The sequence below is a fragment of the Nuphar pumila genome, chromosome 10 (genome assembly GCF_984573655.1).
Source record: "Nuphar pumila chromosome 10, dmNupPumi1.hap1.1, whole genome shotgun sequence".
NCBI classification, from domain to species: Eukaryota; Viridiplantae; Streptophyta; class Magnoliopsida; order Nymphaeales; family Nymphaeaceae; genus Nuphar; species Nuphar pumila.
In genome coordinates, this window is record NC_143258.1 from 112,557,029 (window position 1) to 112,571,831 (window position 14,803).

At 38.5% G+C, this 14,803-nt stretch overlaps 1 protein-coding gene across 1 annotated transcript; it reads left to right on the forward strand.

Annotated features, from left to right (window-relative positions):
• The first annotated feature begins 440 nt into the window (after window positions 1-440).
• Window positions 441-4,598, forward strand: LOC149827952 (uncharacterized). Its single transcript, XM_090018610.1, has 7 exons — window positions 441-773; window positions 1,623-1,877; window positions 1,970-2,104; window positions 2,784-2,903; window positions 2,992-3,078; window positions 3,952-4,221; window positions 4,584-4,598. The coding sequence occupies exons 1-7, from the start codon at window positions 441-443 to the stop codon at window positions 4,596-4,598; spliced, it is 1,215 nt and encodes a 404-aa protein (XP_089874736.1).
• Window positions 4,599-14,803: the final 10,205 nt, after the last annotated feature.

Consider the following 14,803-nt stretch of genomic DNA (forward strand, 5'->3'; position numbering starts at 1 on the left):
TTTTAAGTTAAATTGTTCAAAACCTTTAAATTCACCTGAATTTGTATTTTGAATCCTCAATTGCTTCATACTATATTTTATAAAAAATAAAATCCACAACTGCAACACAAATTTTTTTTATTGATTTCAAAAATTATCAAAATTTTACAGGTCTTATATGAACAGTAGTGGTTCACACTGGACCGAGCTCGAGCAGAGCCTTCGAGACTTTGGCTCGAGCATGTACAGACTGCCTAAATTACTAAAGAGCTACGTGGCACACAATTCCCACCCTTTGTTTTTTACTTTCTCCATCACCAGTCTCATTATTTAAGTATTTTCTCGCTTCCCTCCTCCCCCAAATTTGAAAAAAATCACCCTCTCCTACGAAGAAGAGCAGACGCGAGACCTTCTCTCTCTCTCTCTCTCCAACAATGGATGAAAGCCACCATTTAGGCTTCATGGCGCCGTCCATGGTCTGCCTGCTGAGACCAAGATCCACTTCCTCCTCGCCATTCTCCCGGCGGCTATCTTGCCATTTCAGGCCCGTCCGAGCTCCACCACCAACGCCTCCATCCCTGTCATGGCTCTCTCTTGACGGCCGCCTCGTCGGCGCGGAGGATGCCTGCTCGGTCTCGAGAGTCGCCGCCCACCTCTCCATCGGGGAAAAGATCGCCTGGGACCTGTTCCCTCTCATTCATCGGGTTCTCATAGTCGCCGTGTCTGCTGCTGCTGCGGTCGGCTCCGAGAAGAATTCTCAAATCATGCACCTCCGTCGATCCGTCGAAATGAGGGTAAGAAATTCCCCATAACTACAACTCCCACTAGGGCTTCAATGCATACCTCTTCTGCGCCAAATGTGGAAGCCGGACGGGTAGATTCTAGCTTATCTTTTCTTTTCCGTTTCTCTTTTTAGATTTTAACTCAGAGGTCGTGCCTCGAATCCAGTTCATGGTCTATCTCCCAGAAATAGAAAAAATGCTAAACAAAAGAAAGAAAAGATGTCCTCTTTTAACAAGATTCAAATTGCCTATCAGTTTGCAAAGTTTAAATGAAAAATGTTTTAATGTGCTCTTTCGGTATCACAAATGCAGGCAGTATCATAGTTAGCAATGCATGAAAAGGAGAAAATTTGTTAAATAATGAATACATTATTCAAAAGGTTTTCCATTCAGAAATACTGATGGAGAAAAAGGCATAAATGAGTTATAAAAAAAGGGAAAATAATGTGTATAGGATTGATTTGGTTTTGGTTTTGGTTTTGTACAACGAGGTTAACGAAAGGACTTTTAAGATTCAATGTGATCTTAACCCAAGATATGATAAAAATAGGATTCATATTTGAAGGTTTTTTAAAGTATTTTTTCTAAATACAACTTTTCATGTTCGAAGTGTTCCTCTCAAATGGAAGAGTTTTTTCTCCCTATATATTGAAAATAATGAAGTTCCCTTTGTTTTTTCAAGATTTTATTGAAAAAGAAACTGAGTTTTGCAAACTACAGGCAGGAGAATGTTATCTTGTTGTAGAATTTAGTGTTGTCATTACCATCTCTTCTGCATTGGAACATGTGCCAAATTGAATTGTTTCTAGTTGCAATGGTGGAAATGAGTTCAGTTTCTTCTTGTTGAACAAAACCATGCAGGATCAGATCCTGCTTGGTATGCAACAAAAGCTTGACAATTTGGTGGAGAGGCTGAGAGACATGGAGCACCAATCAGGAATTTTCAGGAAAAGATCGAGTTCTGACATCGTAGAATTCAATCTCGATGATGGTGAAAAACTTGATAGCATAAAGTACTGTGATCTCCGAGACGCTATCTGTGGGGATGGAGTTTCTGAAGCTAAGAGTTGGGAACCATCCTCTGTTCATTATCTGGCTCCTGTAGATTGTGCAAAGGTGAGCTTATAAGATCAGATTCAAGTGTTTTTTCAATTTGTTTAGAAGTGAATCATTGGTCTCATGCAAGTTGATGGGTGTTTCTCCATCAGATGGAATCAATTGTCAATGATTTGGGTGGAGATGATATGTTTCCATTGCTTTGTGCAAACTATGCGGAGCAAGAGGAGCGACGGATGTCAGATTTGTCAGATTGGTATTCTATTGCATCCACAGCTGATCTACAAGTGAGAGCATAGTGACCTGCAACTTTTCTCATTGACAATTTTCTTAGTGTCCCTTTTTCATCCAAATGTTCCTTATCAGTTAAAGCGCAGATCTTTTTCCCTTCTTATTTGTATTATTTGTTTCTTATCAGGCTAGGCATGCTATGGCCTAAGAGGCCATGCGTGAGACTAGCCCAGGTCCAACTGACCAAGTTCCATGTACCCAGGCCAGCTTTGAATTGGGTTTAATTAGGCCAGGACCAGTATAAATCGAGCTGGACCTTTGAGGCCATCATGATAGTCTGGCTTGGTGCTGAGCCTTTTTCTTTCTTTGTGATTCCGTTGCTAGTGCTACACTTTAATTTTTATCAAACTCTTTTATAGTTAAAATACCAAGGAGAATGAAGTTTGATTTCAGGTACTATGTTTCTGGGCCAATAAATTCATGCCCTGTCAGTTGACCTCTTTGGCTGATATTTGGAAGATACTTAATTCTATACATACAAACACAACATACATATGTGAGGACATACATACATACATGGATACATGTGTGCGTGTGTGTGTATGTGTGTGCACACACATGTATTTTCTTGATTCTTTTGTTTTGTATCCTACTTTTGAATTTTTACTATTAGTTGTATAAATTATAACGAATATGGTGTTTTCTTGATTAACCAAACCTGTATTTATTGGGTAGCTGCATACAGTAACAATTGAGCAAGAAATTTATAATCTACGAAAGCAGTGTGAGGAGAAGGATGCTGCCATTAAAGAGCTCTATGCACTTGCTTATGCATCTGATACTGCTAGCTCGAAGGTAACTTATTTAGACAGAGAAGATTGATTACTTAATCCAATCTACACTTTTCCTTCTGGATGTCCTGAAAAAGCTGTTTGGTTTGCAGAGGATTTCAGAACTAGAAGATATTATTAGAAGTAAAAGCACAACGATCACCAAACTGAAGAAGGATATGCTGATTCTAGAACAGAAGGTGCGAAAAATCTACTTGTTCTGTGCTCACCAAAATTTTTACTTGTTTTTGGTTATTTATTTAAATATTATAGAAAGCCTAGCCTACTTGTTTATGAGTTGGATGGCTTAGTTTATCATATGAAGTCTGAATTCATACTTTTGTAGAACTTGGATATGAATTTGGTTAGCCACCTGTGATTGTAAAATTAATGGAGGGAGGGGAGTGGTTTAGGGATAACGGTTCAGGTTTGGGTCAGATATCCAACTGATCTGAATCTGTTTAGTCAGGTTTGGCGAAAAACAGTGAAGAAAAACAGTGAATCCGATTAGTCAATTGGACCAAATTCTATCATATTTGAATCTGGATTCAGATTCTTAGAGAGATCAGGTTGAAGTCTTGCCAAATCCTTCAAAAGTAGCCTTTCGTGCAAGTTGAACCTGAGACATAATGTTGAATAATATTCAACAGGATACTTTAGCCACCCATGCACCTTCAGCTTGCTGTAAGCACGTGGAAAATTTTTCTTAATAAATACCAACTGCAGCACTAACCAAAATCATAATTTTAGTGGGATTCTGGTTCTGACACAGATATTATGTTTACTGTCGGACTTGGATTCGGTTTGAGTTTGAATCTGAGTCCTAATCTGATTCTGGTTAGGATACATCTGATTAGTCGGATTTGGTAATACTCACATCCGAACCAAACCCATTTACATCCCTAGATTTGTTTCATCACCTTAGTCCCTGGAAACACTGTGGATACCAAGAGATTGGTTTCAGATGTTTATTGTTAACAGAGAACAAGCTAATTGAGACGGTACAGAGCTGCAATTGCAGCTTTTTAAACTATAAACTGAACTTGTCATATGCACTTGCAATATATATGTAGTTAGGCTTCCTTCCTTTCCATGATCAGGTGCTGCAGCTTACAAGGCAACAAAGGCCATCTTTCATGGATTTGAATGCCAATCAGCCTCGGCTTCCACTTATGGCGACTAATCTTGTGTACGACATGGGCAGCAGCACCAGTCCTTCATCTTCTGATTCTGATTGCTCTGACAAGCTTGGCAAACATCAATCACCAGCCAAGGTTGAGATACCACAGCCTCTTTCAATGTTCACTAATTCTAAAAAAATTCAGAGACAATCTTCAAGTAAGGTAACTTCATACAGTTCAGAAAATGACTACTTCCACACACGATCTTCAAGTTCTGCAGAAAATGGTTCAAAAGATAGAAATTCATCAATAGTACCAAGATTCAGAAGGCAACGTCTTCAGGATCGGTCAGGCTCAAAGGGTACAGCCCCAGAGAAGAGATGGGTCTGAAACACAAGTATTTTAGTAGTTATAGTTTGTGCGTTTTGTATTAAAGGATGTAAACGGCCAATTGTAAACATTTTATGGAGTAACCCGTCCCTACATCTTTTTAGCTAAATTAAGTATGAAAGTACGAACATTACTTTAGCCAGATCTGCTGCTATTGGTCTGAATCCTGTTCTGTTTCTTTATGCTTTTTGCAGTGTGGACGTGACTAGCGTTTATCCATGCTATTAGCTACTTGCTGCAAAAAGCTTTGCTGTTTAGAGCAGACAACCACTGCTTCTATATTATATTGTAGCATTTTCTAGCATTAGAAGCACGAGAGAGAGAGAGCCTAAAGTAATTCAACATTACCACTCATGAAGATCAACAAAATGTTGAACCCATGAACTGAACAAGAACAAAAGCCAAAACAAATAAAGAAAGCACAAGAGAAAAGAACATTAGACAGATAAAATGGGCTCACGTCGGAGCCGCTTGCCCAGATTGCGACAAAGGATAGGTAGCATGAGCAGGAGGGAGTGGAAGATCACTAAGATGCATACGCAAGATCGCATAAACATCTACCAAGATTTTATGCACCAGGTTTTGAATGTTAACTCGAATATGACGAAAATGAGCATTGTTTCGCACCATCCAAACAAACCACCAAGAAGTAAACAACCACGTCCGCCAGATGAACCTTCACCTCTTGCTGCGCTTAATACAAACCGGCCCTAAGATCAGATCTAGCGCAAAAGACTCCTCCTTAACAAATACTTCCGGATGCCTCCAGGTCCTGCTAAAGATTTCCATAAATATTGGGCAAGACCAAAACAAGTGAAACGTAGATTCTTCTGCAGCTTGACAAAGCACACACCAACTCGGGAGTTGAATGCCCCACTTCTTTAAATTACTGTGGGTTTGGATCCTATCGTGCAAAATTAACCAAGCCAAGACTCGAGAACGGGGGGAAGGACCCTTCGCCCAAAGCACATCCTCGGGCAACCAATCAGCCCCTGGCGGTAGCAACGATCTATAGACTTTTTTGGTGAGAAACTCTCCGCTTGGTGCCAACGCCCACTGCAATCACTGACCAAAATTTTCGGAGACCTCAAAATGGTCTCTTAAGCAGGCTAAAGCCCTCAACCACGATTTACGCAAGTGCGAGAGCACCAAACCTCGGGTTCCCAGACGAACCGGAATAAGAGTTGGATCCCCATATTTAGCAAGAAGAAAACTAGCACAAGGGTTATCCGGTTGGTAGGCCAACCAACATTGCTTGGCGACAAGAACAATGCTTCGCAGTCTGGGCACCAGAATGCCTAAACCACCCATACACCGAGGTAGTACCACCGAACGCCAACCAATCAAGTGACGCTTACCTTTGAATTTACACCCAGACCATAGAAAGTCTGCCAGCAAGCGCGTCAGCTGCTTCTCTACTCTCACATACATCACAAACAGAGACATGAAAAATTCTAGAATAGTTGAAAGAACATGTCTGACTAAGGTTAGACGTCCAGCGCTAGAGAGATAAGACGACTGCCACAAAAGCAATTTGCGCTTCACTTTTTGAAGTGTCGGAGCCCAAGCCGCTAAAGAGAGGGGCTTCACTTGTAATGGCAAGCCAAGGTACACAATAGGCAAGTCAGAAGTAGTGCAATTAAAAATTCTCTTTCCAGCTGCAAGCATATTGGCATTAACATTGAACATGGTAATAGAGCATTTGGTCTCATTTAGAGAAAGCCCAGACATGGAGAGAAAGAACTGAATGATAAGCTTGAACCTAAGCATCTGTTGAACATTTGCATGACAAAAAATGATCATATCATCAGCATAAGTAAGAATATGACCCGGGACGTCGGAAACCTGCAAAAGATCAATGAAACCCGATACAATAGCCTGCTTAAGCAAGACCACAAGACCCTCAGCAACTGCATTGAACAACAAAGGTGATAGGGGGCACCCTTGCCGCAAACCCCGCCCTAGCTTGAACCGGTCTCCTCTAATACCATTGATATTTAACATGGCTTGGGCATTTGAGACCAGCTCTCTCACCCAACCAGAAAAACGATGACCAATACCAAAATTTGCTAACATTTGAAATAAGAATGGCCAATGCACAGAGTCAAAAGCTTTATGAAAGTCTAATTTAAGGACAAAGTAAGGTTGACCGCTATGCTGCAAGGAATGGACCACCTCGGACGCCATGATGAACGAGTGTTGGACCCTCCTATTACGGATAAAGGTGAACTGAGAGTATGAAAAAATCTGGTTAGCCACCGATTTCAGCCTATTCGCCAAAACTTTGGCAAACATCCGATAGAGAGCACTCATAACTGAGATTGGTCGGAAACGAAAAATATCATTGGCCACATCATCTTTCGGAATGAGCGAAATAATAGCAACATGCAAATGATAAGGCAGTCTGGAGTTACGATGAAACTCATCAAACATACTCACCACGTCTGATTTAACACAGTCCCAAAAGATTCTAAAAAAGTCGACATGAAACCCGTCAATGCCAGGCGCTTACCAACCCGACATATCCTTAATGGCCGAAAAAATCTCATCTTCAGAGAACCTTCTTTGCATAGATCTGGCTTGCTCTGGCTGAATTGAGCCAACTAGGATATTACCAAAGACACCCTCTGCAGTTAACGAAGCAGAATATAAGTCCTTAAAGTATAGCGAGACTGCCGGATTAACGTGCTGATTGAGATAAAAAGCACCCTCAATGGAGATAGAAGGAACAACCTTCCTCCTATGACGATGGGAAGCATATGAGTGAAAAAATTTAGTGTTGCCATCACCAGCCGCAAGCCATTTCACCTTAAACCTTTGCTTCCAACGAATTTCCTCTTTGATCCTCCAGTTTTTCAAGAGCATAGTTAATTCTAAGGACCTGGCCTGAAGATTGAGAAGTTGCAAATCAGAAAGAGAGTCAGGAGAAGACATAGACTGATACAACTCAGAAATCTCTTAATCCCATGCGGCTATTTGCTGAAATTTCTCTAACTTACGACTATAACGCCAAGCTTTGATATCCTTAGCTAGACGAGAAAGCTTATTTTGAACACGCAGCGCGGGCCAATGCTCATCAACAGTTTTGTTCCAAGAATTAGTAATAACCGTGAGAAAATCTGGCTCCTGAAGCCACCATTCTTCAAACGCAAAGCTCCTAGTGGGTTGAAAGCCATCCCCCCAATGAGTGATGATCTGCCCATGATCCAAGATAGAGGGAGCAAACAACACACACTTAACGTCGGGAATGAGGTCTAATAAATTAGGTGTGACAAAGACCCTATCAAGGACCCTACAACACATACAAGACCGCATATTCGACCAAGAGAAGCGCTCCCCGGTTAAAGGAATAGCGTAGAGAAAATGACGGTGAACAAAGTCTTGAAAACCTCGCATAGAGGGATTAGGAATTACGAGGTTATTAGAGTCATGGATAGATAACAAACAATTGAAATCCCCCATAAGAAGGTGACAATCCGCGCTGGAAACGACAACCCTATCCAAATCATCCCAAAAAGCGGGCCTCATGGCGGCGAGATTAGGTGCATAAACAACAGAAACCACTACTCTTCTATCAACTGCCTGCAAATTGAAAGCAACAGACAAAGAGAAAAGACCCACGTCCAGCTGTGATAAATTTAAAGACTGTTTTCCCAAGATAAGGATACCTCCTGCATGATTTACCGCTGGTTGGCTTATAGAAATAGTCAGCTCCCTGCCAGATGCTAGAAACGACCACGAGCAAGATAACCACGAGAGAGAGAGAGAGAGAGAGAGAGAGAGAGAGAGAGAGAGAGAGAGAGAGAGAGAGAGAGAGATTTTAATGCATGCAGCAATATCTAAGCAGTTAAACGGAATATGGTTACTGCATATTGTGCATTACAGAAGCCCTAAAATGAAATTTGATAAGCTTTTCCATGAAAAGGATTTCAGATTCAATGATGAGATCAATAAATCTTCAAATCAGATACAGAGGATCCAAGGTTTTGTCATTCTGAACCTGACATCAGAACTATCATTGGTTGATTCCAATTGGGCCAAAGTCCCTTAGTTGATGTAGCAAAACATTTTCAAATTCAATAATATTTCAAACTCAAACTATAAAAATTTTATCATCAGGAACTTCCTTGCAAAATATATGGTTTTGTTGTAAGGCATTCCTTTTAGTCCTATCAGTGTGAAGTGAAAAGCAAGCAGATCAAATTCTCAGGAAACAAATAATTCTCTATATAATACTAACTTCTAATTGTTATATGAAGAGAACGAGAACCATTGGGATCATTGTGGAAGTCCTAATTCTGTAAGAAACTTTAAAACATTGCTAATATTAACCAGTGTACATATCCTTTGAGCTTTATATATTTAATTAAAAATGATCTAACTTCAGTTACCTCAGTGAAAAACATAACAAATATATGAAAGATGATTGGATCTCAATCCTCAGGTTTTCTCTTGCATCCATTTAGCCTTCCATGACGGCCGTATAGAAGGATAAGCCGCCTTATTAGTGTCCTATCTGCTTTGTAAATCTCGTACAATTTTTTTTGGAATATACAGGTTGGGGTGCTTCCTAACCCAGCATTGCCTATAGAAAAAAGGGTTTTTGGCAAAATGGTCCCTGCCTTTTCAGTGATTTTCAAATTAGTCCCTGCCTTATACAAATTTGCAAATCATCCCCGGATTTTCATTAACCCTTGCAATTAGTCCCTCAAGTTAACAACCGTTATGTTCTCTAACGGTAACTGTGAAAGACAGACGAAATGACCGTCCTGCCCTTATGAGGAATCACTTTGCAAAATGCTAAAAAGGAAAAAGTAGGCAGAAATGACCACTGCTATATTCAGAATTTTTAAGAAAACAAAAACGAAAAGTGATGGATGGTTTACGTTGGAGGGATCAAGCATATTTGTAAATATGTGGATTTCACCTCACCACCTTGATTATTTTGAGAAAAGAAATGGATAAATAAGAAAATATGGCAAGAAAGTAGGAGATAAAAAGCTCGCTGAGAATGGATAAATTCCACAAACCTGCGTAGCATTTCTCATCATATTTGGTGGTACAACATTTTAGTTACATGTCCAATTCAAGAGCCCTACATTCATTCTGAAAACAGCAATGTGTAGGCAATTCCAACCCAGTAAACAGATACAGAACAAACTCTTAGAAAGCCCAACTGAAAAAGAGAACTGTGTCTGAAAAAAGTACTGTTTATTGGAAGAGCTAGGGCACTCAGATCGATCTCAGCCTCCTCGTGTCTCTTGTGAAAGGTTCTATGGAAATAACAGACAACAAATTCAAGAGCAGCATTGGTTCCATCTTCACAGTAGGGAATGAATTCTCTGCACCCATCCACAGCATAACCACCAACTATAACAGCATGATTCCTGTGACACTCTCCATATCTCACACCTTTCTTTTTCACACCTGCCATGCCGTTCTCCTCCACGGCCGTTCTTGCTACCACTGGTTGGCGTTTCTTCATCTCTTTCTCTCCCTGCCAAGATTTCAAAACTCCTTAAGCGGACGGATTGCTGAGTTTGGGAGAGCTAGGCTGTTGGGGAAGGAGGGTTCTGGAGAAAATATAGGGAGTGCAAAATAGTCATTTTACATGACATTTAACATGGTCAACAATTCACCCTGGTTAGTTTTAGTGCTGAGAAAGATGAGGGCCGATTTGCAAAATTGCATAAGGCAGAGACTGATTTGAAAATCTCTGAAAAGGCAAGGACCATTTTGCAAAAAACCCAAAATAAAAAGGAGGTATTTTCTTCATCCATTTTTCCAACAATTTGGTTGATTAATTTTCAACGGCTTCACTCAACCTACTCTTACAAAAACCAAGGGGACGTTTGCTTTGCCTCGCTAGAAAAGATTCCAAAATTCAAATGAGATTGGTAAAAGAGCAAGAACACACGACACGCAAGCAATAGAAAAGATGTGTGTGAGGTTTTACTATTTATAATCAATGATATACAAGTAGGAGACGCCCACCAACTCTCTGAATCGTTTATCTTGTTCAGAGTCCCATCACAAGAAGGTATTGGACTATAATAGGGATTCCTAAGTGGTGCCACGAGTCCTACTCTTGATTAACCTTGTTGATAACTGCTGGTAGGGAGAGATCTGATCTTCAGGAGTCATATCACTTGAGGAGTCGTGTTGATATGACTTCATCGATAAAACACATGATGAGCAGCCATATAAGTAGCACTAATATTATCACACCACAAGACAAGTGTTAGTGATGCAAAGTTCTTGAACCTAAAATTGGAGTTAGATAAGTTTGGAAGCTATATTTGCAACTGCATGATATTCTGCTTCAGGACAACCGTAAACTGTTTATTTAAACTCCAAGATAAAAGATTCGGACCTAGGTATACAACACAGCCATCTATAGATTTTCGATCATCATGGCATCTTGCCCAGTCTGCATCTGAATAAGTTGTCAAAGCTAAGCTCTGAGATGGTTGAATTTATATACCAAAATGAATACTGTGTTTGACATATCGTAAGATCCTTTTGACAACTGCCCAATGATCAACAGTTGATTTTGCCATAAACTGACACCTTATTCACAACAAAAGCTAAATCTGGTCTAGACATAGTCAAATAGTGAAGATCCCCAACAATACTCCTGTATAATATAAAAATCATGGAAAGCAGTACCAGTGCCAGCAGACAAAGAAATAGAGTATGAGAGAGACGTTTTAGTCAACACAATTTAAGAGATCAATAATATATTTTTGCTAAGAAAGGTGGAGCCCCTGTGCAGTCTGAACTGCCTCAATGCTCAAGAAAACATGAAGATTCTTCAAATCTTTCACTGCAAAAGACTCACTGAGTTTGTGCAAGAGAGTGTCAACAAGGACATTAAACTTTCAGTATCCAATATATCATCAACATATACCAACACATACTATCACACCTTATTTTTATAAAACAAAGGAGGTGTCAGTACCAGAATTCACAAAGCCAACATCAAGGAGAGCACTTATGAGTCGTTGGTACTAGGCTTTGGGCGTCTGTTTAAGACTATATAAAGCTTTCTTAAGTCCGCAGACATAGTTTGGATATTGTACATCTTTGAAACCAGGAGGTTGTTCCATATATACAGTTTTATTAAGATCTCCATGTAAGAACTCAGTCAGTACATCAAGTTGTTTAACTGACCATTTATGACTACAATAATAAGAACAATTCAAATAGTAGTGGATTTGACAACAAGGCTAAAGGTTTCAAAATAATCAATTCCCACTTCTTGATTATAACATTTGGCCACTAAACGAGCTTTATACTTTTTTAATGATCTATTTGCCTTTCTTTTTATTTTATAAATCCACTTATATCCTATAATATTTTGAGATGAATGTGGTGGAACAAGAGTCTAAGTTGCATTATGCATTAATGCTTCAAACTCCTTGGTCATCACATCTTTTCAATGTTGATGTTGACTAGCATGTTTGAATGTTTTAATTTCAAAGTCTTAAATAAATTGAGTCACCAAGACAATAGATAGGGGGTAGGACATTGCCAAATAAATCTTAGGAACTCGAGTTCCATCCTAGGATCTGGTTATCATACCATGAGTACATAGAGGCTGATTGGGGACAAACGATTCAAGTAGAGCCTGAGGTAGATTAGGTAGTTCATGACTTGGACTTGGACTTGGTGGGTTGACTGGGAGGGAGGAGGATTCTATCAATGGAGAAGATGGTTCTAAACTAAAGGGTTAGAATGTGAACTGGAGAATTCTGGAGGTGAAGGATTAGGCATTGATGGATTATGTGAAGGAACTAGGTGAGGTAAATAACTACTTGGTAATGACTCAGTGAGACTCGAATTCTTAGAACCTTGAAACAAAAAGTTTGTTTCATTGAAAACAACATTACGAGAAATAACAATTTTACTATAAGTCAAATTCAGACATTTGTACCCTTGATGATTTTTATTATAACCAAGAAAAACATGCTTATCAGATTTAAAATCAAGTTTATGAGAGTTGTAAGCTAGTAAGCATGGATAACAAGCACACCCAAGTGTCTTAAAAAATTTATAGTCAGTTCTTTGTTTAACTAGCACCTCAAAAAGGGACTTGTTTCTAATGACAGATGAGGGGAGACGATTTATCAAATAAACTGCAGTGCTAAAAGTATAAGTCCAGTATTTTATGGGAACAACAGACTGACTCATAAAACTTAGTGTTGTGTCAACTATGTGTATGTGCTTTCTCTCTACCGACTCATTCACTGGTTGTCCCCTTAAGAGCAGACTCAGCTAGTTGTTTGGGGTATCAAAATATATAGAATAAAAAACCCTTGGGCAGTCTCAATTATTTCTACATTTCTCTTGTGCATACACTAAGGATAGTTAATATTGAAATAAGATTATCATGCTCATTTTACTTATTTTAAATTGCACATCACGAAAGGAATAACACATATGTTGGTCTTGTTCTGAATTTTGTTATTTATGCACCTACTAGATTTTTATAAGTTTGACCCATTTTATGGGGTACAGGTGATGATTAGGTCGGTACTACAGGCGATGGTACAATGATGTGATGATACTAAGATCCCACTCTTTCTTTGATGTTTCGATCTTGAGGACATTTTATAATTTGATATAAGGGTTTCTTTGAAATCCCACTTTTCGTGTTAACTTTAATTATTAAAAACCTTATTTTGAGTCTATATAGATTCAATGATCGTATGGAGATACAAATTCGTTGTGTAAAGGAAAGTTCACTTGTAATGTACCCAAGATTCGTTGACTTCTTATTTCAAACACCGTTTTTCCCTGAACTATCATTTTAAACTCTGAAAAATGATTGATTACAAGGCTTTCAAATTTTTTCTAAAAAGTTACAAGCTCGGGATTTTGGGGCGTTACAAGTCCCCCTTCTCTCTCTCTCTCTCTCTCTCTCTCTCTATATATATATATATATATATATATATATATATATATATATATATATATAAAGAGATGATGAGGAAATGGGGCATGCCAAAACCGTGGAGAGATCTAGGATGAGGGGTTTGGTCAGAGCGACGCCACTATATTCAATATGTCCTCTAAACTTTCTATTTTCTTCTATCCCTCACTCCAGTTGTTGTTCGAGTCACAACTAGTTCATCCTTTCTTCTTTTCTCTCTCACTTCAATTGTTGTTCGAGCTCTGACTGCATTGTCTCCAACTAAGAAGATAGCTCTGTGGTGTGAGTTTTGGAAAATACTTTTTAAAATAATATCTTTAATCAAAATCAAGTGAAAGCCAGACACCAAAAATATAAAAACTGGCTCGCACAAATGGTGGAGTCTAGGTCAGACTCTAGAAATGGAGGAAATACTTTGTATTCGAACACATAATCCAAACTATGCTTTATTGCCTTGAAAAATAAAAATTTAATTAACTAAATAAACAAAATAGTGTTTCCCCTACAAAGGGCGTAAACAAATAATTAAAGTGCCTTATTACAAACCAAAATGAATTAAATAAAAAAAGTCCTAATCTAAAAATAAAGAAAAATAATCTTCAGTGCTTGTGGCTTTTAGTTCCATCTTGAATTGATTTGCTTCTCTTTGTCCTCCCCTCTTTGTTCCCTCAATGGAACAGGTAATGCGTGTTTTCTTTTGCCCTCTGAGAGCTCCCTGAGAGCACTTTTGAGGGCTTGAGGGGACCTCAGAGGGTACTTTGAGGGCACGAAAAGGGGCTCACCGTACATCCAAACACCTCACTGCAAAAAACAAAAACAAGAAACAAAGCAATACGAATCGATCTAAACAAGAATTTACTAACTAATGACTAAAAAAATTCAGTAAAAATAAGTTTTGAATTAACTAAACTAAAAACAAGAACTAACTATGAACTACTTGTAACAACCTAACACTAAAAGACAAAATAGCAAAACAACCTATCTAACTATAATTCAATAAGTTAAATGTAATAAACTAAGCTTAACTAATTTAAGAAAGTAAGAAATTAACTAAACCTAATGATCAAGAACACACTCAGCTGAATAGGGCATCTAATCAAACAAAACACACAAAAAAAGATTAACAAGAACTAAGCACAATAATTAGCTAATACTAATCTATACTAATCGGCTAATCCGAGTTAATTAAGACTCATCATTAAACGCATGCAAGATTAAAACTACTAACTAATGAATGACAAAACAAATACCAAACTGCTGAAACTCAATAAAATAAACTACCTCGCTATGCTGTCTAATGAACCAAATAACTATCTTAATTAAAAGCAAGAATTGATTGACCATTAAACAATAAATTAAACACTAGTGACAATGCAATGTAATTTTCTAACTAATCATTATACTACATGCTGGAATAGAACACAAACATGACATCAATGAATGAATCAAAAACAAAAATTGCACGTTGTATGAAATCAG